Source organism: Bubalus bubalis, chromosome 23 (assembly GCF_019923935.1).
Source record: "Bubalus bubalis isolate 160015118507 breed Murrah chromosome 23, NDDB_SH_1, whole genome shotgun sequence".
Classification (NCBI taxonomy): Eukaryota; Metazoa; Chordata; class Mammalia; order Artiodactyla; family Bovidae; genus Bubalus; species Bubalus bubalis.
In genome coordinates this window covers 23679556-23703557 of record NC_059179.1, presented here as the reverse complement: position 1 = coordinate 23703557, position 24002 = coordinate 23679556, and the positions used below count along the sequence as shown (strand labels likewise).

At 41.6% G+C, this 24002-nt stretch overlaps 1 protein-coding gene across 2 annotated transcripts; it reads right to left on the bottom strand.

The window, feature by feature from the left end:
• Positions 1–1957: 1957 nt before the first annotated feature.
• AS3MT (arsenite methyltransferase) lies at positions 1958–18881 on the bottom strand. 2 transcript variants are annotated; one of them, XM_006067770.3, is made up of 11 exons: positions 18766–18881; positions 18531–18571; positions 18146–18273; positions 17057–17207; positions 16339–16475; positions 15567–15636; positions 12904–12985; positions 11818–11949; positions 11305–11447; positions 9047–9181; positions 1958–2240 (listed from the first exon to the last, which is right to left on the bottom strand). In XM_006067770.3, coding segments are annotated over exons 1-11 (1125 nt in total). In that variant the 5' UTR covers positions 18767–18881; the 3' UTR covers positions 1958–2135. The 2 variants fall into 2 exon arrangements, with proteins under 2 accessions (XP_006067832.2, XP_025129725.2); XM_025273940.2 differs by lacking the exon at positions 9047–9181.
• Positions 18882–24002: the final 5121 nt, after the last annotated feature.

Genomic DNA, 24002 nt, shown 5'->3' with positions numbered 1-24002 from the left:
CTTATACCATGACCATTGGGCAATTCCAACAGGATATACGCTTGTGGGGTATGAACCAGGACCCAAAAGATTCTAAGGAGTCACCACTATATGCTCCAGGAACTCAAGCCCTAATTAAAGTCTGGAAAGATGGGTCCCCAAAGGCTCAACTCCAGCCCACATGGAAGGGCCCTTACCCTGTAATATTTTCTACCCCCACAGCAGTCAAGGTACCAGGACATGACTCCTGGATTCACTACTCACGAGTCAAGCCATGGAAGAAAACAGAAGAGGACACTCAATACACCTGTGAGTCCCTGGGAGATCTCAGATACCTATTCAGAACTACCAATGAGTGCCATTCTAATGAACACCCCCAAAATCTGGTTTCTGGGGATAAAATTTCTCAGGATAACTCTAAAGAGCCAACACAGCTTGACAGAGACTGTACTCCAAAACAGACAGGAGATAGATCTTCTGATCCCTGAACAAGGAGGGACTTGAGCCATCCTGGCGATGTGAATTTAAAATTGACCAATGTCCCTACTACTCCTTGTTATGCTATACTGATGATGCTTATGCTTATTCCATGTACTGTCAATTGTCTAACCTGTCTTATCTCTGCCCAGGTCAACCAGCTACAACATGCAGTGCCAGTTCAACAAAGATATAAAACTACAGCTGACCACGGAAAATATCACACACCCTTGGACACCACTATAAGGACTCTGAGGATTGAGACTAGCAAGAGGGGGAGGCCCAATACCCCTCACCATCCCAGTTCAACAGGAAGTAGCCTGAAAGACCTCGACGCCCCTATTCCCAAAGAATTGGGCCTCTCATCTCTTGAGGGGAGAATGTTAGGTAGGTAGAATAGGGAAAAGGAGTCCAAAATGGCAGTGGCTAAAAGACAAGGAAGGTCAAAGGAAGGTCCGAGGACCAGAGTGAAGACTTCAGGCAGGACAAACAGCACTCCTGGCTAAGCCCAATTTGCATAGGGCAGGCCCAGGTGGAGGAAAAAACATATAAAAGGAGGAGCCAAAGCGCTTTCTCACGGACTCCCTCTCTCCTACGTGCATGCGCTCTTTCTGTCTCTCCTTTCTCACTCTCTCTCTCTCTCCCCCACCCCCCTGCGCACTCCTCCACTCTCTTCTCTTCGAGTCTTTGGGTTGGCATGCCCTCACGCTTTGAGGATGGATTCTCCTGCTATCTTCTAAATAAAATAGAGCTGTAACACTGATTTGCCTAAGAGCTATAACACGGTTTGTCCAAGACCCAAGAGTTGTGACGTGCCGAGGGCTTTAATGTCCATCGCTCCAAATCTTTGTTGTGACGAGACAAAGAACCAAGGAACATACACTCGTGTGACACAACCATCCTTGAAATCTTCAACCATCCTTGAAGATTGAGGAGAGAAGAATCCCTCAATCTTCTTTAACTATGGAAACTAGGACTAAACCTAATACTTTCCTACAGGTTTAATTAGGGCATTTTATAAAGGAAAAGAAAACCCACCATTTTTACATCTAGTTTGTCTTTTAAAAAGTATCAAACTGTTTTCCTGATCTGGTTAAGATTTACTGCATATGGTTACCATGTTGTCTTATGTTAGGGTAAACTGAAGTCAAAAAAATTAACACTTGGGTTTTTTCTTCATTCAACTGCACATTGGAGGAAAAAAACTGATATAAAAGACCATTATCTCCAGAGCACTCCTACCAAATTTGATTTGGCAATCTTTTGGCATGATTCGAATGATTTCAGTAGGAGTTTTGTTTAATGAGCACACATGGTGAAAAGTCGAAAAGGTTCTATGTGGGTCAGAAGGAAAATGTTTTCCCTGAGACTCAGCCAACTCTCTTTTCTAAAGCCTTCCTTGCCCATGGGCCAAGCTTTCAGACTGCTGCTCAGTTCCATTTCTGGCCACCAGGTGGCACCAGAATCAGGTAAGAGGAAACCGGCTTAACGGGTCTTTACGTGATTTTGATGTAAACCTTTAATACTTTGTAAAGATAACTCATTTATTTTTATCTAGAGATCAGTGGACTTCTGCCACTTGCTCTTTCGTATGGTATGGGCTATGGGAAAGGGTGGGTTAAGACATGTGTAACTCATTCTTTCACCTCCTGCCCACTGTCATCTGGTCAGCTGTTGTTTTAGGAGCATTTCTTTGTACTGCAGCAGCCACCAACAGCAGGGGAACTTCTGGACTCCGCACTGTCGGACCTCCCTGCAAGCTCAAATGGATCTGTGATCACATCCTGTCAAAAGACAAACCAAGACGAAAGGATACGTTAAAGATGTTTTGACAGACACTAACATTTCAGCTGGACTTAACGCTTATTTCCTACAAGGAGGACAAAATTGTACAGTTCTGTGGGGTCCGGGAGCAGCATCAGTGACTCACTTATCAAGGTGGCTGTCTTTTCCTGAAGTTTCTAATCAAGTTATCGCTATTTTCAAGGTAAACTTCATTTAAAGCTTCTGAAAGGTCCCTTTTGGGCCAGAAGAGTTGATTTGCTTTATTCCATGGGATTCCCATTTGTTTGTGCCTTTTACCTTTTTAGAACTGAGCTACTGACATGCTGGATCTTCCCTTCTCTTACTCTAATCTCTAGAAACGTGTGCAAGAGAAGAAGGGAAGTCCCAGATACCAGGGCCCTCATTAGCAATTGCTGATATTCAGATGTTGAGATTGCCAACCACAACCAGTAAGATTTCAGGGCAGAGTAAGTGGAACTTTCAAAAGACAAGACAGCAGTCTTTATTTCTCCTCCTTTCACCTTCTAATGAGATACCTCTACCAGCAGTCTCAATAGTCAGAGAAAATCCAGGCACAAGACTGCACATCAAGAATATGCACAAGCCACCTTATTAATGAAAGTGAATTCATTAAACATGATCTTGCTGCTACTGCTGCTAAGTCGCTTCAGTCGTGTCCAACTCTGTGCGACCCCATAGACGGTAGCCCACCAGGCTCCCCCGTCCCTGGGATTCTCCAGGCAAGAACACTGGAGTGGGTTGCCATTTCCTTCTCCAATGCAGGAAGGTGAAAAGTGAAAGTGAAGTCACTCAGTCGTGTCCGACTCTAGCGACCCCATGGACTGCAGCCTACCAGGCTCCTCCGTCCACGGGATTTTCTAGGCAAAAGTACTAGAGTGGGGTGCCATTGATCTTACACTCTTATTATTTGTTGGTGGACTGCAACCTACAAGTTACAAACAAGTTATTTGTTTATAACTGCAAACAGAAAGATTGGAGAAGGAAATGGCAACCCATTCTAGTGTTCTTGCCTGCGGAATCCCAGGGACGGGGGAGCCTGGTGGGCTGCCATATCCGGGGTCGCACAGAGTCGGACACGACTGAAGCAACTTAGCGGCAGTGGCGGCGGCAGCAAACAGAAAGATGTACAAGTAATATCAGTACCACTTCCAAATGTCTGCAACCAGACCAAAAAGCTCTCAAAACTTGAAGGAACTAGAAGGTGGGACACCCTGACAAGCAGTCCTTTCCAGCACTAACTGTGCTTGTGTGAACAGTATAGATATGGAGAGCTACTGCAGCATACTGGTTAAGAATGTCAGCTCCAGAAATACATGTGGGTTCAGATTTACTCCTTTCTAGCTGTGTGACCTTGGATCAGCAAATTAATCTCTCTGAGCCTGTTTCTTCATTTGTAAAATGAAGAAAAGGAGTATTATGAGGACTAAATGATGAGATGCCTTCAACATATTAACTGTTTGATAAAGATTAGGTCCTCTAGACTACAACCAAAATCACTGTAGACGGCGACTGCAGCCATGAAATTAGAAGACGCTTGCTCCTTAGGAGAAAAGCTATGACAAACCTAGACAGTGTATTAAAAAGCAGAGACAGCACTTTGCCAACAGTGGTCTGTACAGTCCAAGTTATAGTTTTTCCAGTAGTCATGTATGGATGCGCGAGTTGGACCATAAAGAAGGCTGAGTGCTGAAGTGTTGATGCTTTCAAAGTGTGGTGCTGGAGAAGACTGTTGAGAGTTCCCAGGACAGCAAGATCAAACAAGTCAATCCTAAAGGTAGTCAGTCAATCCTGAATATTCATTGGAAGGATGGATGCTGAAGCTGAAGCTCCAATTCTTTGGCTACCTGATTTGAAGAGCCAATTCATGGGGAAAGACCCTGATGCTGGGAAAGACTGAGGACAGGAGAAGAAGGCGGCAAGAGAGGGTGAGATGGCTGGATGGCATCACTGACTCAGTGGACATGAGTATGAGCAAACTCTGGGAGATAGCGAAAGACACGGAAGCCTGGCGTGGAGATAGTGAAAGACACGGAAGCCTGGCGTGCTGCAGTCCATGGGGTGGCAAAGAGTCAGACACAACTCAGCGACTGAACAACAGCAACAACTGTTGTCATGTGATTACTCCCACGACTATTAACTAGAGCAAGACAGGACATAGCACACATCCTATCTGCATCACTATAGATGCTGCAGGGTTTTAATAGTTCTTTTAAATAGCAAAATACACTTTGCTTGTCAGGATTAAAGGAGGAGGAGGAGGAGAAGAAAGAAAAACGAGGACTCTCAAAAACAGTCATTATGGAGTCAAGTCCCAGAAAGAAGCAGTACTTTGATTCTTCTACTGCGCCAACGGATAGGATGACAGAAATACGAGCAATTCCCCACATGCCTCCTGCTTGTGGTTCCCAGGAATCTATCACAAAGGTCTTCCATAAAAAAGATAAGAACGTCCTCCTCCGAAAGCCCAAGGTTGTATTTCTAGGACACACAGCTGCTTCATTCTTCAAATCTTCCTTCAGTGTCAATTAGTCCCATTTCAGACATGGAACTGACGGCACGCCCGCAGGCTGAAAGAAGCAAGGTGAGAGATGGGAGATGGTTTTGACAAACCAGTTCAAACACGTAGAAAGCTGCATTCCAACCAGAGGTCAGGCATCCTCCTGCACATGAGGTGCTGGAGAGCTCTGCTGCCAGAAAATTCTCTCCTGCAGAAGCAAACGCATCTAACAAGCAAACGCCCCCAGAGTGGGCTGGGGGAAAGATTCTGTTTACTTGTAACTAATTCTCTGGCAGCCTTCAGAACCAGGATTCAGGAAACCAAGTAAAGGAGAATAGAATGATGAAAGTATTTCCAGATAAACACTGATTTTGACCAGGAAGATTTTGTTATCAGTGAACGACCAAGAATTTCAAAAGACCAGTAACACATTCATGAAATGCAATGGACTGAAAAGTCAGAATTCAAATTTCTCTACTTTTCCCTCTAAAGTTCTTTTTCCTTCAAAAGCAGAGTGCTCAAGAATCAAATAAAGCAAAAAATAAATAAATAAAATCACTTTTTACCTCTAGCGATGGCTTCTACACTTAGCTCAGATTATGCCACCAGGGAATTCCCTAATAAGCTTCACTCTTAAAAGACTGCTTGGGGACTTCCCTGGTGGATAAGAGTCCACCCGCCACTGCAGGGCCATGGGTTTGATCCCTGATCCAGGAAGATCCCACATGCCTCGGAGCAACTATGCCCATGCACCACAACTACTGAGCCCACACTCTAGAGCCTGGGAGCTGCAACTGCTGAAGCCCATGTACCTTCCAGCCTGTGCTCCCCAACACGAGAAGACCACGCACCAAACCAGAGTAGCCCCCCTCGCCGCAACTAGAGAAAGCCTGTGCGGAGCAACAAAGACCCAGCGTGGCCAAATAAAAAAAGACTGCTTGGGAATTCCCTGGCAGTCCAGAGGCCAGGATTCAGTGCTCACTGCTGGAGCCCGGGGTTCAATTTCTGGTTCAGGAACTAAGATCCCACAAGCACTGAGGGAAGAAAAAAAAAAAGACTGCAAGGTAACAAAAGGTGGAGGAAAAGGCACAAGAGTTACTTGTGTATCAATGTTTTTGCCCCATGCATCGAAAATTTCTACAAAATATAAAGAGCAGAAAAGTAAAATTTTTGAAGATTATAGAAATTCTGAGCCAGGAGAAAGGGTACATGAGAGAATGATGAAAGAATCCTGCAAAGAGGGTCAGAATTCAAACACACAGAACACAGTTCCAAGATACCCAGAATCTTCAGTTCAGTTCAGTTCAGTTGCTCAGTCGTGTCCAACTCTTTGCGACCCCAAGAACCGCAGCATGCCAGGCCTCCCTGTCCATCACCAACTCCCAGAGTCCACTCAAACCCATGTCCATTGGGTCAGTGATGCCATCCAACCATCTCATCCTCTGTCGTCCTCTTCTCCTCCTGCCCTCAATCTTTCCCAGCATCAGGGTGTTTTCCGATGAGTCAGCTCTTCACATCAGGTGGCCAAAGTATTAGAGTTTCAGCTTCAACATCAGACCTCCCAATGAACACCCAGGACTGATATCCTTTAGGATGGACTGGTTGGATCTTAGTCTTTAGTTGGACCAAGAATCTTAGCAAATACAAATCCACAACCATAACCACCTCTGTTTCTTGGGTATGTTATTACTTGCCAGGCATCGCCTAACATTTACATGTATCATTCCATTTGACTTTTACAATCTGAGGAGAAAAGGGATTATTATCTTGCCATTAAACATGAGGAAACAGAGGGTTTGAGGAGTTTAGGTAAGGAATCCAAGATTACACATAGGTGGCAGAGCCGAGATGTGTACTTAGCCTATCGTGTACATACACCCCACCATCCTGCCCCAGAAAGAGCAGTAGCTTATTTTGCTGGGCAGGACTCTGGTGCAGGTTAGAAGTTCTGTCAGACAAAAAAGACTTGAAATCCATCACTAAGCCTGTTCTAAATAATAGAATATTATAAATTAACAAATGGATTAATAATTATGAGAGCATGAATGGGGGAAAGGTAAAAATAAATAAGAGAAAGATGCCACTATCTGTTACCACTCCCTATCCACCTTCTTCATAGGGAGGTTGTGAGAGGTGACTGGAGATAACTTGTGATAAAATGCTGTTAAAAATGCTACACCAATATTTCAGTTACTAGAATAATTTTTAAATAAGAATCTAAGATATTTTAGAAAATATTCATTTTAGAATATGCTGCAATACTGGCTCAAATACTTCACACTAACGAAGATGGCTACAATCAAAACAGAAAATAACAACTGCTGGCAAGGATGCAGAGAAATGGGAACCCTTGCACATTGCTGGGAGGATTGTAAAATGGCGGAGCCACTGTAGGACACAGTTTGGTGACTTCAAAAAGTTAAATGGAGAATTACCACATGACCCAACAATTCCACTCCCAGATACAGACCCAAAAGGATTCAAAACAACCACTCAAACAAGTACATGAGGCACATATACATGCATAGTCACAGCAACATTACAATAGCCAAAAAGTGGAAACAACCTAAACATCTCTCAACTGATGAATGGGCTAAAAAGAAAAAACTGTGGTATAGCCATATAAGGGACTATTATCCAGCTATGAAAAGGGATGAAATACTGCTATATGGATAAACCCTGAAAACATTACATTAAGTAAAAGAAGCCAGACAGAGAAGGTCACAAAGTATTGTATGATTCCACTTTTATGAAATGTCCAGAAAAAGCAAATCCAGAGACAAGAAAACAGATTAGTTACTGCCAGGGATGGGGGAGAGGAGGACTGGGGATGAGTGCTTAATGGGAATAGGATTTACTCTGGGGGATGACGAAAGCTTTCTGGAACTAGACAGTGGTAATGGTTGTACGACATTATAAACAGACTAAAAGCTACTAAACTGTACAGATTAAAATGGTTAAAAAAATTGGTTAAAATAGTGAATTTTATATTATGCAAATTCTACCTCAAGTTTTAAAAAGCACTAAAAGAAAACAAGTAAATTTATAAGGTTCACATAGAACAGATCTCTCTAATGGTAACACCAGAGCCAGATACCATAAAGGAAATGACTGCATAAAAACTGAAAACATCTATTCAGGAGAAAAAGCAAATAAAAAGGGGAACTCCCCTGTGGTCCAGTTGTTAAGACTCTACGCTTCCACTGCAAGGGGCATGGGTTCAATGCCTGCCCAGGGAACGAAGGTCCAACATGCCATGTGGCACAACAACAAAAAAAGCAAATGAAAAGATAAAAGAGAAAAAATTTGCAACATAATAATAAACACTCTTATATTACAAAGGAAGTTCACAATAGATGAAATGTAAATAGTCAATAAACATAACCAAAAAGTTCAATGTATGTAAAACAAGCAAATTATATTCTGCTTATCAGATAAACAAAGATTTTTTTTAAGTTGTTGTTCAGTCACTCAGTCATGTCTGACTCCTTGTGATCCCATGAACTGTAGCATGCCAGGCTTCCCTGTCCTTCACTATCTCCTGGAGTTTGCTCAAACTCATGTCCATTGAGTTGATGATGCCAGCCAACCATCATCTTTTTTAAAAAGTAATAGCCATATTAGTAAGGATACAGGGAAAAGGTATTCTCATACATTGCAGGCAGGCATGTAGGCTGGTACCATCTTTCTGACTATTCATATAAAAAGGTCTGTTGCTGTTTTGTCACTAAGTTGTGTCCAATTCCTTGCGACCCCATGGACTGTAGCCCTCCAGGCTCCTCTGTTGGTGAGATTCCCCAGGCAAGAATACTGGAGTGGGTTGCCATTTCCTTCTCCAGGGGATCTTCCTGACCCAGGGATTGAACCCACGTCTCTTGTATCTCCTGCATTGGCAGTGGATTCTTTACTGCTGAGCCACCACAGAAGCCCACATTAAAAGGTGTATGTATATATGTATACTTTGCATAATTTTTTCCCAAGGTAGCTCTTAATCTTTTTTGTATCTGTACCTCTTTGGAAACCTGATGAAAGTAACAGACTCTTTCCCAAGAAAATACACATACAATTTTAAGGGGTTCGTGGATGCTTCAAAGTCCATTGATGGAAGTACCAAGTCAGCATTGGAAAAATGAAGTTAAATCATTTTATAGGTACAAAAATACTAGAAATAAGTTATGATGGCCAACTAAAAGAATAATGATTTGTTTCTTTAGCAGTCTGTGGTGATCATAACAATTTTTTAAATGGTTCTCCGTTGGAGGTTAGGGAATTAAAAGCCAAGCCAACCTTTACTTCTAAAGCAGTATAGGCTCCACATGTTGGCAACTTCTCTCCATCTGGCCCGATCAGAAAATCTTGGGCAAATCGTGAATTCTTCAAGATAGCCACTGTTTCTTCATCTACTTCAACAGCTTCATCTTTCTGAAGGGAAGCATGAAAGACATTCTTAGAGATGCCACTCTCGTCTGAATAGAAGAAAAACACCCTGAAGGGTTCTTCTATCTACTACTATCAAGAAGTATCTCACGATAAAAGACCACACCTTTTGACATAGTATTTTCTCACGTTCAGACCCTGCTGCTAGTAGCTTCATGCTTATTTCTCCATGGAATTGACCAGTGTCATTATTAGTTTTCCTTTGGTGGCAACACCAAAAAAAAAAAAGGACACTCATCGCTCCAGTGTCTAGTTTCTGCTCAGAAGCAAATGTAGAAAACCACTGCTCTCTGAGTTTCACCTTATTTGTTGCTAAAATAAGGTCTTTGGACTAATGGCTTTTCTGGTGTGTTTCCTTGAGTCCCAGTGTGCCTGGGACATGCGTAAAGGGTCCACGCCTTGGGAACCAGGAGTTAACACAGGAGATTCTGAGCTGTCCAGTCTCTGCTCCTGTCCAATAAATTCTGCTTGTATCCCTTCAGATACTGGGGTTACATAAGGCAAGGACCTACACATAGTTAAGTATTGGTCTTTTAAATAAAATTGTGGGCCTCCCTGATAGCTCAGTTGGTAAAGAATCTGCCTGCTTTTGCTGAAAAAAAAAAAAAAAAATTCTGGGGGCAAGTAGAGGGTAGGCAGATTGGCTGATGGGGGTGAAAAGATACAAACTCTCAGTTATAAAATAAATAACTCATGAGGCTGTAATGTATAGCACAGTGACTGTAGTTAATGATACTGTTTTATATATCTGAGAGTAGCTGAGAAAGATCCCAAAATTTCTCATCATAAGAAAAAAAAAATTTGTAACTACGTATGGTAATGGACATTAACTGTAGACTTACTGGATGATCATTTTGCAATATATACAAATTTTAAATCACTGTGTTTTATACCTAAAGTTAATATAGAGTTATGTGCCAACTATGTCTCAATAAAAAATAATTCTGCCATTAGAAATGTTTTTTGGAAAGCCACTAGACCAGAGTGATGGTTTTACTGATTCTGTGGCTCTACTGAGCAGGCAAATGGCAGTGTATCAGTGAAAAAGCATTAATGGCTCTGTGGCACCAGGAGTATTTAAGAAATCGGAAAATGCTATCTAGACCAAAACATCAGAGTAGGGAAACAGTTAAGTTCTTCCACCTTTGAAACAAACAATGACTGTATCTTCTATTTACTGAGTTCCCAGTACCAATGTTTTACTACAGTATTGCTAATCTTTATAGAAAATCTGCCACATAGTATTATTATTATCCCTACTTTTACAGTGGAGCAAACTGTTTCTCAAACAATTTTGGTGGCATATTCAAGTTTACTCAAGTAATAAATAAATGACAGAACTAGAATTTGAAACCAGCTGTCTAGTTCCAAAGCCTGTACTTACCTGTTTTGAAAAAACAAAGCCTACTCGAAAAAGAGTAGTAGCAATATCAGTGTCATCATTAAACACTAACAATTCCTTAGTCCCAAAACAATTAAACAACTGAAATATTGTTGCTCAGTACTCTCACAGTTTTCCATCTTTATAATACCATGACTCTGATGCATGAATGACGTTTCATAGAAAAGTTTTTAAGGTAATGATATTTGGTTACGTAAGAGAACATTCTATTCTTAGGAGATGTATGCTGAAATATTTAAAGGTAAAATGTCATGATATCTGCAACTTACATTTTAATGGTTTAGCAAAAAAAAAAAAAATATATATATATATATATAATATATATATATATTTGTTATTATTTAGTCACTAAGTCGTGTCTGACTCTTTTTTGACACCGTGGGCTGTAGCCCACCAGGCTCCTCTGTCCATGGGATTTCCCAGGCAAGAATACTGGAGTCAGTTGGCATTTTCTTCTCCAGGGGATCTTCTTGACCCAGGGCTCGAACCTGGGCCTCCTACATTGCAGGCAGATTCTTACCACTGAGTCACCAGGGAAGCCCACAAGTATGTGTGTGTATTTGTTTGTGTGTATATAGACAGACACACAGACACATACACATATACCAAGACCAGAAAAGTGAGAAGCAATGCAAGATTAAGCAAAGGTTTGTGGAGCAAAGTAAGAAGAGGAAGAATGCTGGAAGTCATGGAAATCTTTAGTTACCTTAAATGTGAAATTTGCATCAAATATTAGTTCTTTTTCATGTCCTCTGATTCCTCCATTGTAAATAACTTGGCATTTTTGGGTTGGTCCTGTCTTAGGGAGTTTGAAGAGGCGAAATGTTGCAGAAACAAAACGGCAGTCGCCTAAAAACAGAATATACTCATGGTTTGTCTCCAGCACTGCAATGGTTATTGGTCTGCTCAATAGATGAAGACTTAAATATTATAAAGATGGTATCTTCTTTGCATGCCATCAATCATCTTTCTGGGCACATGACTCTATTTATTGAATACCTTCAAAGTGCTTTATTAAACACCAAACTTTGGGGGGCTTCCCTGGTGGCTCAGAGGATAAACACCAAACTTTGGGAAGCTGCCATTAAAGGGGAGATAAGATAGAGATTTCCAGATGACACAGTCTCCTTCAGTGAGACTCACTGAGGAGATACTTGCTAATCACCAAATCAGAACCATTCAGGTTGGAGTTATAACAGTCCCTGCCACTGTTTCTTACCGATCACATTTTCCAGCTCCTTGTTTTGAACTGTAATGAAATTGGCAGTGACCAAACGTGGAGGGCAGAACCCAACTTTTTTGGCAAGGATAGAAAGGTCCTTCCAGTATAAAGCACCACCCAGGCACTCACCTAAAAAAAGAAAAATCACAGATCAACCAATACAACTAGATATTAGGGAGTTATTCTTCTGGTATAATTGATTAGGCTATGGTATTACTTAGAACACAGGTCCTAGAAAAATAGAAGAACCTGAGAGTCCCCCAAGGTCTAGAAAATCAAAGTGAAGGCTGGATATGCTAGCTAATGGTTCTATCAATCATAATATTCATGCATATATTAGGTCACATTCTGAAAAACACTATGTTATGTGAGTAAAAATATACAAGAAAAATTACAACACTGCCTCTTAGTTCCAGATTAACCTTATAACAATCTGCTACTAGAACAGTAAGTACTATTAACGTTCATAAGGCATTTATAGTTTTCAAGTTCATTACATCAACAAATTAGAAACAAACTAAATCATTACCAAGAAAGAAATGGCCAAATAAAATATGGTTCAGCTGTACAATATAATTGTATGAAAGAAAAAAGTTAACATAATTTATTTTAAAAGAACTTTTGATTTCATAGCCAGACTGACCAAACACATGCCATTTATCTCCTCAATGTCCAGAAACTCCATGAAAATGACACTCAAGGGATCAGCAACAGAATAATGGTGAAAATACAGGGAATTAAGGACGCATCATCTCTGGAGCAACTGGCGTCATTTCCACACTAGAGCTTTTAAAAGAATTTTTCACACACATTATCCCATTCAATCTTCATGACAGCCTTATGAGGCAGACTGAATTATTACCTACATTTTATAGTTAGGAAGTCATGACTCAAAGAGAGTAATTAAATTGCCCAAGGTCTTATCAGAGTTGAGTGTCAGAGGAGGAAAAGAACCTAAGCCTGTTACCTAAAGGCATGTGTTCCCACAGCACAAAGCCTCACCCTGGACATCAGCAGGATGGAATGCTGTACTTGAACAAGTATCTGCCTCAAAACAAAACAAAACAAAACACAAACACCTACCCCATAAAACTTTGTGTGTCCTGATTTCTTCTGGCAATTCAAGGCTAACATAGACGTCACTGAAATATAGCTCCCCACCATGCTGAAACAGAATTAATCCAAACAAGGTTAAAGATTACATTAGTCCCTGATAGCAAAGAAAGGCATGAGGGGATAAAATCAAGTTTTAAAAAAACAACAGAAGTTCCTGAGTTGACCCTTTTTGAACAAATAACTACTTGCTCCCTCTCTAGTTACAATCAATAGCAAACTGCCAAGATTTTTTTTCAGTGCCTCAGTCAGTCAGTTCAGTCCCTCAGTGTCCGACTCTTTGAGACCCCATGAATCTCCCTGTCCATCACCAACTCCCGCAGTTCACCCAAACTCATGTCCATTGAGTCAGTGATGCCATCCAACCATCTCATCCTCTGTTGTCCCCTTCTCCTCCTGCCCCCAATCCCTCCCAGCATCAGGGTCTTTCCCAATGAGTCAACTCTTCGCATGAGGTGGCCAAAGTATTGGAGTTTCAGCTTTAGCATCAGTCCTTCCAATGAACACCCAGGACTGATCTCCTTTAGGATGGACTAGTTGGACCTCCTTGCAGTCCAAGGGACTCTCAAGAGTATTCTCTAACACCACAGTTCAAAAGCATCAATTCTTTGGTGCTCAGCTTTCTTCACAGTCCAACTCTCACATCCATACATGACCACAGGAAAAACCATAGCCTTGACTAGACAGACCTTTGTTGGCAAAGGAATGTCTCTGCTTTTCAATATGCTATAACTTTCCTTCCAAGGAGTAAGCATCTTTTAATTTCATGGCTATAGTCACCATCTGCCGTGATTTTGGAGACCCCAAAAATAAAGTCAGCCACTGTTTCCACTGTTTCCCCATCTATTTCCCATGAAGTGATGGAACCAGATGCCATGATCTTTGTTTCCTGAATGTTGAGCTTTAAGCCAACTTTTTCACTCTCCTCTTTCACTTTCATCAAGAGGCTTTTTAGTTCCTCTTCACTTTCTGCCATAAGGGTGGTGTCATCTGCACATCTGAGGTTATTGATATTTCTTCCGGCAATCTTGATTCCAGCTTGTGCTTCTTCCAGCCCAGCCCAGCGTTTCTCATGATGTACTCTGCATAGAAGTTAAATAAGCAGGGTGACAATATACAGCCTTGACGTACTCCTTTTCCTATTTGGAACCAGTCTGTTGTTCCATGTCCAGTTCTAACTGTTGCTTCCTGACCTGCATATAGGTTTCTCAAGAGGCAGGTCAGGTAGTCTGGTATTCCCATCTCTTTCAGAATTTTCCACAGTTTATTGTGATCCACACAGTCAAAGGCTTTGGCATAGTCAATAAAGCAGAAACAGATGTTTTTCTGGAACTCTCTTGCTTTTTCCATGATCCAGCGGATGTTGGCAATTTGATCTCTGGTTCCTCTGCCTTTTCTAAAACCAGCTTGAACATCAGGAAGTTCACGGTTCACGTATTGCTGAAGCCTGGCATGGAGAATTTTGAGCATTAATTACTTTACTAGCATGTGAGATGAGTGCAGTTGAGCGGTAGTTTGAGCATTCTTTGGCACTGCCTTTCTTTGGGATTGGTCAGCTAATAGCTAATAAAATAACTTTACAAACTTAATCAATCTGAAGCAAAGCAGACCAGGCTTTCACAGAACAGACGTAAACGGTACTCATAAAGTCTCCTTCCTTAAAAATTATATAACTTTTGTAACACTGTTATTTATTTTTGTAATAACACATTATCTTTTTAAAACGTCCTTAAAATTTCAGGCATATGAGTTATCAGGAATTTTAAGATTTTATTTAGCTAATTTCAAGAGCATGGAGGTCTAGATTCTACAGTAATGTCTCTACCTTCTACAAGTACACCCTGGTGAAAGTAATGAACTGGTCTATATAATGGCATACTAATTAAGACACTGTTAAATCATTTCTGCATAGTGTCCAACTCTTTTCAACCCCATGGATTGTAGCCTGCCAGACTCCTCCGCCCATGGAATTCTCCAGGCAAGAATACTGAATTGGGTATCCATTCCCTTTTCCAGGGGATCTTCCCAACCCAGGGATCGTTTAAACCTGGGTCTCCTGAATTGCAGACAAAAGCCCCTGATCTCTGTAACAGTAATATAAACCAAGAATCTCAGAATCTTCTATCATGAAGATACACATCTCATGATACATATAGAGGGTGTGGAGTGCCTGCAAATTTTCCTTTAAGACAGTAGTTAGTGTAAAAGATTCACCTTCTGTAACTTCCCAAAGATAATGGAATACTGATGGGTACAAAATAAGGAGCACTGAGAAACACTGTCCATGCTAGGAGAGCATATTCAAAATAACCTTAGGAGTCAGTCCAAAGGTCCCCGCAGCTCTGCAGATGCTATTCTAGGCTCCTCTACAGAAGCAAGGAGGAAAAACAGTCAAAAAAGCAAATTTTAACATATTCAATCTCAATCGTGACTCTCAGATTTATCACCTTTTGCAACCTGAGAGGGAAATAAATTCATATCTCAGGTATTCCAGTCACCCCCTTTTTGCCACTCTTTCTAATTTAATGGATAAATTAAGAGTTGGAGCTCTCAGCTCAAGGGGACAAGGACAGGACAGATTCCATGTGTTCTCACTGATGTTCAAAGACAGCCTGTCTCCCTCTTCTCCTCACCTTTAACACTCGATATACCTCCTGCAGCACTCGCTGTTTATCAGGTACAAGGTTAATGGCACAATTGGATCTAAAAAAGAACAGAGAGAATGTCAAGCACACCTTCAGACTACTAAGACACCCTCAAATCCTTTTAGTCCCTAAAGGTGGTTCCCACCATTTTCTCAAAGCTACACCATTTTTCCCACCTCCCTCCTCTCTTCCTCACACTCAACTCTGTCCCAAGATAAGGGCGATAGAATGTTTAGAATCTCAATAAACTGTTAGCAAGTTTAAGTGTGCAGAAAAAATTCTGAGGCATGATGTTGGCCATGCAACAAAATGATCTGGGACCAGACGCCTACTGTTCAAGGCATTTCTTACACCACATGTAAATAGGTTGAGCTCCTCAAAGGCAGCTTTATTAAGGCTGTCACTTGGGCATGATTTGACAACTCGGAGGAAAAACAGAAACACAGAATCTTATCATTTCCCATGAAAATAATATTAAAAATAACAGATCAATGTACATTATACAAGCAGACTCAGGAGTCTTGCTGGTCTTTTGGGCACATTCATAAACCACGGTTCAGCTTAAAATCTGTTCTCTCTTAGGCTAGTGTGTTAGGTGGCTAGTGGACTACAAGTGCTTCAGGCTAGCTCCATCCTTTTGTTAAGCCAGCCTAAGTTTACTTTAAGCCCCTAAATGAGAATCCATTCAACAAAAAGTGGTGATGTTTGTGTGTTCAATCATAAATGGACTATATTCACAACAGTAAGGATGCAGACCTACATAACAATATCATAACTCTCATTCTTGATTCCAGCCTCTTCCAACTTTTCTATGTAGCCATGAATAAAAGTCACATTGGGTGCCTGGAACCCATATTTTTCCATGTGATATTCAATGTACTTGTTAGCTACTTCCACCTACAGGAAGGAAAAAAATAGATTTGATAATCAACATTTTTGAATGCACTAATATTTTCCTAACATTTCCTATTACTAATGGAATATACTCCCCCCAGACTATTTTAAGTAAGTAAACAAGGTTCATCTGGGCAAGGAGAATTTACTACAACATAGGACAATTCAATGAAGCATAAACCCCCTGTCTAATACATGGGTTTTATTTGAATGAAGAAAATCTTTCAGGATAAATGGTAGAAAGAAGGAAAAGATCAAACTCCATTCAGACATCATGAAACTCCTATATCAGATCAAACCTCTGACTCCCTTCTCCCAGAGAGGCCCCTAAACCTCAAAGTTCTCAGCTTCCAAGTCAGGAAGCAATAATGGCAGAAATGAGCATTGCATTTAGCATCTCTCTTAAATTATCCTTGACACATAACAAGGAAACAACTTCATCTCTAAAAATGGCAACCCACTCCAGTGTTCTTGCCTGGAGAATCCCAGGGACGGGGGAGCCTGGAGGGCTGCCGTCTCGGGTCACACAGATCGGACACGACTGAAGCGACTTAGCAGCAGCAGTATCCCTGAAATCGCCTCACCTGACCTTCTGTCATGTCTATTCCAGTGACATGTCCCTTCTCACCAACCAGCTGACTAAGAGCATAGCAATCTCTGCCACTTCCACTACCCAGGTCCAAAATCCAGCAGTTTTCCAGACACTCAGGGATGACCAGACCACAGCCATAATACCTGGAAAATAGAAAATATATACACGTTGTCTATTATTTTCCCTCTAGAAACTAGAAGACATGGAACCACTAAATCTTATAAATCCTTCCTCCTTCCCTCCCTCCTTTCCTTCCATCACTCATTCAATTTCTCTTCTGGTGTTTAGTCTCCCCCAATACACTGGAAGCTCCATGAAGGCTGACTATCACTGCTTTGTTACCATTGAATTGATGGGCACCATTCCAGGTAGTAACAAATAAACCAACTAAAATATTTGTTAGGCACTAACTGAGCATCTAATGCAGGTCCAGGACAAGCTCATTACTGAAGAAGAAAGGTAAGACAAGTGTATTTAATGGGGGAGGTAAAACACAAACACAGAGAACATTTTCTATGATTTACTGAAAAACAGTGGCACAGGAAGTAAGTGCTATAGTGGTTTAGGGAAGCAGTGCTCAAGGACTGACGACAGCTTGGCAAAGTAGGTAGGACATCAGTGAGGTGTTGGACAGGCGGGATTCAGAAAGCATTCCAGATTGATAACAGCACGCCGGGCAGGCAGAAATCATCTTGGCTGTGTTGATGGTAAGAGGAAAGGAAAGGTCGGCCTAGAGTAGTCCAGGGCATTGGAGGGAGCCAAGACTGGTTAGGAAGGTAGGGCCAAACTGAACAGGTTGGAATGTCAGGTCAAAGGAGTGTGAATGTATCCTGTGAGTAAAGGGTTGTGCGTTGTGGGGGTTGGTGGGGGGGGGGTGTTTGGAGCTGGGAGGTGAGGGGGTGTCACTGGATGTTCTTCAACAGAGCAGTAAGATAATCAGTGCGAGCTTTACCGATTTTATGACAGATAAGGCAAGCCCCATGGACTGGAGGAGGCAGGTTAATTCTAGTGACCTGGCATCACTATCTTTTGAGAAAGCTGCTGTCTGGGGTCTTCATGGAGGCAGCACAGAGCACTTTACCTCAAGGATACTTCCTCGTGTACATTCTGCAGGGCTTCCCGGATGTGCTGGGGGACCGGCCTGGCTGCAGTGACACAGGCATTGGTCTGCAAGTCTGCTGATTTCTTCAGCACCTGCCCATAGTAGGTCTGACCCAGGGGCCAAAGGTGGGGTGAGGGGTGGGGAAAGAAGAGCTGGTGTCCACTGGGGTAAGGCCCCCTGCACCCCACCAACCCCACTCCAACCCACTGAGGCCTGGCCGGCCTTTGCTCCCTGTAAAGCTCCAAGCCCGGAAGTGGCCCTGCCCCCACCCCAGGAATCCTGGCGGGCCAGGCCGGGCTTCCAAAGGCCTAAAGTCTGCACTCAGCCGAAGCTCCACCGCAACCACTGGCCCTGCTGCTGGCACCTGCACGTCCTTCCGGATCTCAGCGTCGCGCGGGGTGGCCACTGCCGGGAGGGAGAAAAGGCAGCTGAAAAGCCAGGGCGCTGAGCCCAGCGTGGAGGTGGGGGAGCCCCGGGGCAGAGGGGTGGCCTAGAGCCGGAGCTCCCTGCTGGGGGCGACTGTGGGAGGTAGAGGGAGCAGAGTTTCGGGCACAGGGCCTGGTCTGGGGGCGGGCGGAGAGGAGAAGGACCACACTCACTGTCTCCACCGTCTCCGGACTCCAGGGCTTGAGCACCCGCAGACCTCTCTCAAAGCCCAGCGCTCCCGAGGCCCCACCCCCAGACAGGCAGGCCTGAGTCCCCGCCCCCGCCCCGGGGCAGGAACCCACCTGTGCAGTAGGAGGGACCACGTGTCCCCACGTGCTGCTCTGGCCCTACTGGGCCTAATGTCAGCTTGGCTTTCGGTCTTTCCAACCAGGAAAAGGCAATTACTGTTAATTAGTATCTTCCTTTACTGCTCGACTGTAATTTTCATTTTATAACGCTCATATTAACATCCATACATACATTGATTTTTGCCTCTTTAGGGAATGAAATCACCTTTTCTCAATCTAGTTTTTAAAGTCAAGTGTATTGAGATATAATTTACATTCAGTAACATTCACCTTTTTTTATAAAGTGTACAGTTTTGTGACGTCTAACAAAGAGCACATCACTATAATCGAGACTCTCTCACCCAAAAGTTTCTTCGTTCCTCTTTGTATAGTAAATCTCCCCACCTCCAGCTTCTAAACCATAGATCTGTTGTCCCAACTTTCCCAGAATGTCACAGCAATAGACTCACACATTATGTAGTTGTTCACAGTCTACATTGAATGGTATTTAGGAAAGCAACTTTGCTAGGTTCATTTTTAACCTCTAGTATTGTTACTAGAGGTTAAAACAATTCACTTGTTTTCTAGGTATTGTCATCTCATCTTGCAGAAATTTTTTTTTAATTTAGTTTTTCCTCCACTAATACATTTTATTTTGTGGTAACAACAAGAATTCCTATTCATTAGGATAGTAAGGAGATACGGGGTTTCAATTAAAAGGATATCTGAACGGAAAATTTACCAAATTTTACTTACTTTTCAATCTCATCTGATAACAATTTTCCCAGATGTCAGTTAGTTTTTAAATATTAAGAGGAAGTTGTTGTATTTTTGTATTTTTAACAAACTAAACCCATGGAAATGATGCTTGTTGGAATATTCTTATAGGCCAGAATATTTCTAACTATTAAATATGTAAAAATGAGTTTTTTAAAAAGTAAATTTTTATAGATACCTAGTTTTGGGCAATCATTTAATGGTGAAAACACTCCTGAATATGGAACTGCAAGTCCTTGGACTGCAAGGAGATCAAACCAGTCAATCCTAAAAGAAATCAACCCTGAATATTCATTGGAAGGACTGATGCTGAAGCTGAAACTCTAATACTTTGGCCACCTGATGCAAAGAGCTGACGCATTTGAAAAGACCCTGATACTGGGAAAGATTGAAGGCAGGAGAAGGGGACGACAGAGGATGAGATGGTTGGATGGCATCACCGACTCGATGGACATGAGTTTGAGCAAGCTCCGGGAGTTGGTGATGGACAGGGAAGCCTGGCATGCTGCAGTCTATGGGTTCACAGAGTCAGATACGACTGAGAGACTAAACGGAACTGAACTTCTAAATATTAAGTTTTTAAAAACACTCTCTCCATTTAAAATTAGTTCGTTTAGAAAAGTAGTCACTTTCTCACTCATTGTTAAAATGGTAACTTTATCTCGAAAGGACAGATGAGTGGGAGGTTAAGGAAAGAAATTTATCATTTTCTACTTGTCCACTTGTGCTTGTTTTATTATATTATCTTCAATTTGCGGTTATTCACAAGAACCATTTGATAAGCCTTAAATCCGCTTAACCACACACAGATATGCTACAATTAAACAAACCACCATCAACTTACACTGGGTTATTCCCAGTTTTCCCTGAAGTATCTAGTGTGCAGGGCTGGTTTTGGACCAGATGGCTTGTGAACGTCACTCATCCTGATTGGTCAGGGCCTCAGTCACAGAATTTTTTTGTTTTTAGTATCACTCCTTAGAGAAGGAAATGGCAACCCACTCCAGTATTCTTACCTAGAGAATGCCGTGGACAGAGGAGCCTGGCAGGCTCTAGTCCACGGGGTTGTAAGAGTCGGACACGACTTAGTGACTACATCACCACCACTACCACCAGCGCTCCTCCTGAATGGTGCACGTGCTAGGCAGACTGAGGTAGAGCTCTCAAATCAAGCCATATTTAAAATATTAGCAAAAGCGAATTTTCTCTTTTTTAATATTTATTTATTTATTTATTTGGCTGAGCTGGATCCCAGTTGCAGCACGTGGGTCCTTCTTGTGCTGTGCAGGACCCTTTTAGTTGCTACATGTGAGATCCAGTTCCCTGACCAGGGATCGAACCCAGGCCCCCGACACTGGGAGCACAGAGCCCTAGCCACTGGACCACCAGGAAAGTCCCTAATTTTCTCTTTTAAAAATAAAACATAAACGTACACAGATATTTTCATGTTTTCTTTCCTTACCTCCAAGGATGGCCTTGTGTAGAACTCCACACATCTAACCTTGTAAGTTACTGGTCTGACAATTCCAGCATGGTCCAGAAAGCCAGATTTTGGTTCAATACACAGAGCCACCTTTCAAGTAGAGCTTCCAAAATGGCCAGCATCCCCAAGTAAAAGATTCTCCAAACATTAGAAGCATTTAAACAGAAGCTATTAATAGAAATACCAACCGGTTGTTTACCTACCAGACATGAAGCAGCAGGGGTAAATGGGTTAAAATTCAGTTCCAAAAATCTTTCCTTTGTATGATGCTAAATACTAGAAATGACAGGAAGCATCCTTGTTTCTGGGGCTTCCCAGGTGGTGCAGTGGTAAAGAATCCGCCTGCCAGTGCAGGAGATACAAGAAACATGGGTTCAATCCCCAGATCGAGAAGATCCCCTGGAGGAGGAAACAGCAACCCACTCCAGTATTCTTGCTGGAAAATTCCATGGACAAAGGAGTCTGGGGGGCTACAGTCAATGGAGCCACAAAGAGCCACTATTGAGCACACACACATACCCTTGTCTCAATTTAAAAGAAAAGTAACAGATAATAGCAAGCTAGACTAGCAGTCAAGACTACCAAGCTCAGAGACTTTGGATAAGTCACTTCATCTCCCTGCCTATGTGTTTTCATCTGTTAAACATGGGGCCAAAATTTAATCATTTGTGAGGCCTCATACAGCTATAATATTCTGGAGTCCTATGATACTTTCCTCTAAAACATACTTTTAGAGAGTTTTTTTAAGTTTTAATTGGAAATAGAAGTTGAATTTTTTCTAATCCCCTTTTGGTGCTTATTACAGTGATGTATAATTTTTATTGTTTCCTGGTAATCTAATGTATTTTGCAGCTGTTATATCAACTTTGTAATTCTGGAATTATTTTGGCAACTCTTCTAAATATTTCTCTATTTGATTTTTCAGAGATTTTATTAGGATTTTTGCCTCTATATTCATAAATAAGTATCTCCTAAATACCTATATGTTATCTCAATTTATTTTTTTTTCATGAAAATTACATTTACTTCAGCAAAGGAACTGGGTATCTTGCTATCATTTTCTATACTTTGGGAGCATATGGAAATGATTTGTTCTTTGATACTCTGGAAAAGTCTCAGGATAGCCATTACAAACAGATGACATTTTAACTGGTTATTTTTGACAAGTTATGGATTATTTCTCATAACCAGATGGGACATACTCTTTTTTAAATGTCGGTTTTATGATACTATGTCTTTATAATGAGCCAGACATTTTGATACTAATAATTAAATTTTCAGCATCAAACTGATTTGTTGTTGTTCAGTCACTAAGTTGTGTCTGACTCTTTGCAACCCCATGGACTGCAATGCACCAGGCTTCCCTGTCCTTCACTTTCTCCCAGAGTTTGCTCAAACTCATGTCCATTGAGTCGGTGAGGCTATCCAACCATCTCATCCTCTTTGTTCCTTTTCCTCCTGCCCTCAGTCATTCCCAGCATCAGGGTCTTTTCCAATGAATCAGCTTTTTGCATCAGGTGGCCAAAGTACTGGAGCTTCAGCTCAGGGTTGATTTCCTTTAGGATTGACTGGTTAGATGTCCTTGCAGTCCAAGGGAGTCTCAAGAGTCTTCTCCAGCACCCCAATTAGAAAGCATCAATTCTTTGGTGCTCAGCCTTCTTTATGGTCCAATTCTCACAACCACACACGACTACTGGAAAACCCATACCTCAGTCTATACGGAATCAAACTGATAATTCTTTTCAAATCTAACTGATTTATATATCTCCTGTTTAATTACAAATTTACACTTTTATGACTGAGCCAACATTTTACCAGTTTAATCTATAAGAACTAATTAATGGTTTCATATATTTTTCAAACTTTTGTAACACATGCCTGGTTTTCTTATTCTACTTTGATTTCTTTTGCTCTCTTTCTAAATTCTAACCACAAACCCCTTGGGTTGGCGGAGGGTGGGGGGGGCATTTATTTCTATTTTATCCCTAATATAGAGGGCTTCCCTGTCTTTCACCTTCTCCCAGAGTTTGTTCAAACTCATGTCCATTGAGTCGGTATGACTTTAAAATATGACTTTTTTCTTTTATAGTACTGCTTGGGTGTCATCGCATAAATTCACTTGCATAAAATTTGAATTTTCATTATTTTGAAATTATCCTCCAACATATCCTCTATAACCCAGATGTTATTTTAAAGAAATATCTTTTGTCTCCATATGTTTGATCGCCATTTAATTCTATATAACCTATTTCTATAAGAAACAAACTATTAAATTATGTATACATTTCTGCCTATTCTCGTATTGTCTACTTTTCTTTCATGTATTTTGGCATTATGTTCTTTGTTGGAGAAGACTCTTGAGAGTGCCTTGGACTGCAAGGAGATCAAACCAGTCAATCCTAAAGGAAATCAATCCTGAATATTCACTAGAAGAATTGATGCTGAGGCTCCAATACTTTGGCCACCTGATGCAAAGAACTGATTCATTAGAAAAGACTCTGATGCTAAGAAAGATTGAAGGCAGGAGGAGAAGGGGATGACTGAGTAGGAGATGGTTGGATGGCATCACTGACTCAATGGACATGAGTTTGAGCAAGCTCTGGGAGATGGTGAAGGACAGGGAAGCCGGGCATACTGCAGTCCATGGGGTCACAAAGAGTCCAACATGACTGACTGAACAACAACAACAAACTAGGGTTTCATTATTTAATGTAAATTTCATCTTTCATTTTAATTGTGAAAATTAAGTTGTAAAATTTATTTTATCAGATACAACATAAACAATAGTGTGTATGTGTTCAGTCGCTAAGTTGTGTCCTGCTCTTTGAGACCCCATGGACTATAACCTGCCTGCCTCCTCTGT

Bases quoted from the DNA above. Each gene is read 5' to 3' on its own strand.
- AS3MT (XM_006067770.3), bottom strand. The intron at 17,208-18,145 runs GTAAAGTGCTCT...TCTATTTTCCAG, and splicing joins CACGAGGAAGTATCCTTGAG to GTATTATGGCTGTGGTCTGG. The intron at 11,950-12,903 runs GTAGGTGTTTGT...TTCTTTTTTTAG, and splicing joins GACACACAAAGTTTTATGGG to GTGAGTGCCTGGGTGGTGCT.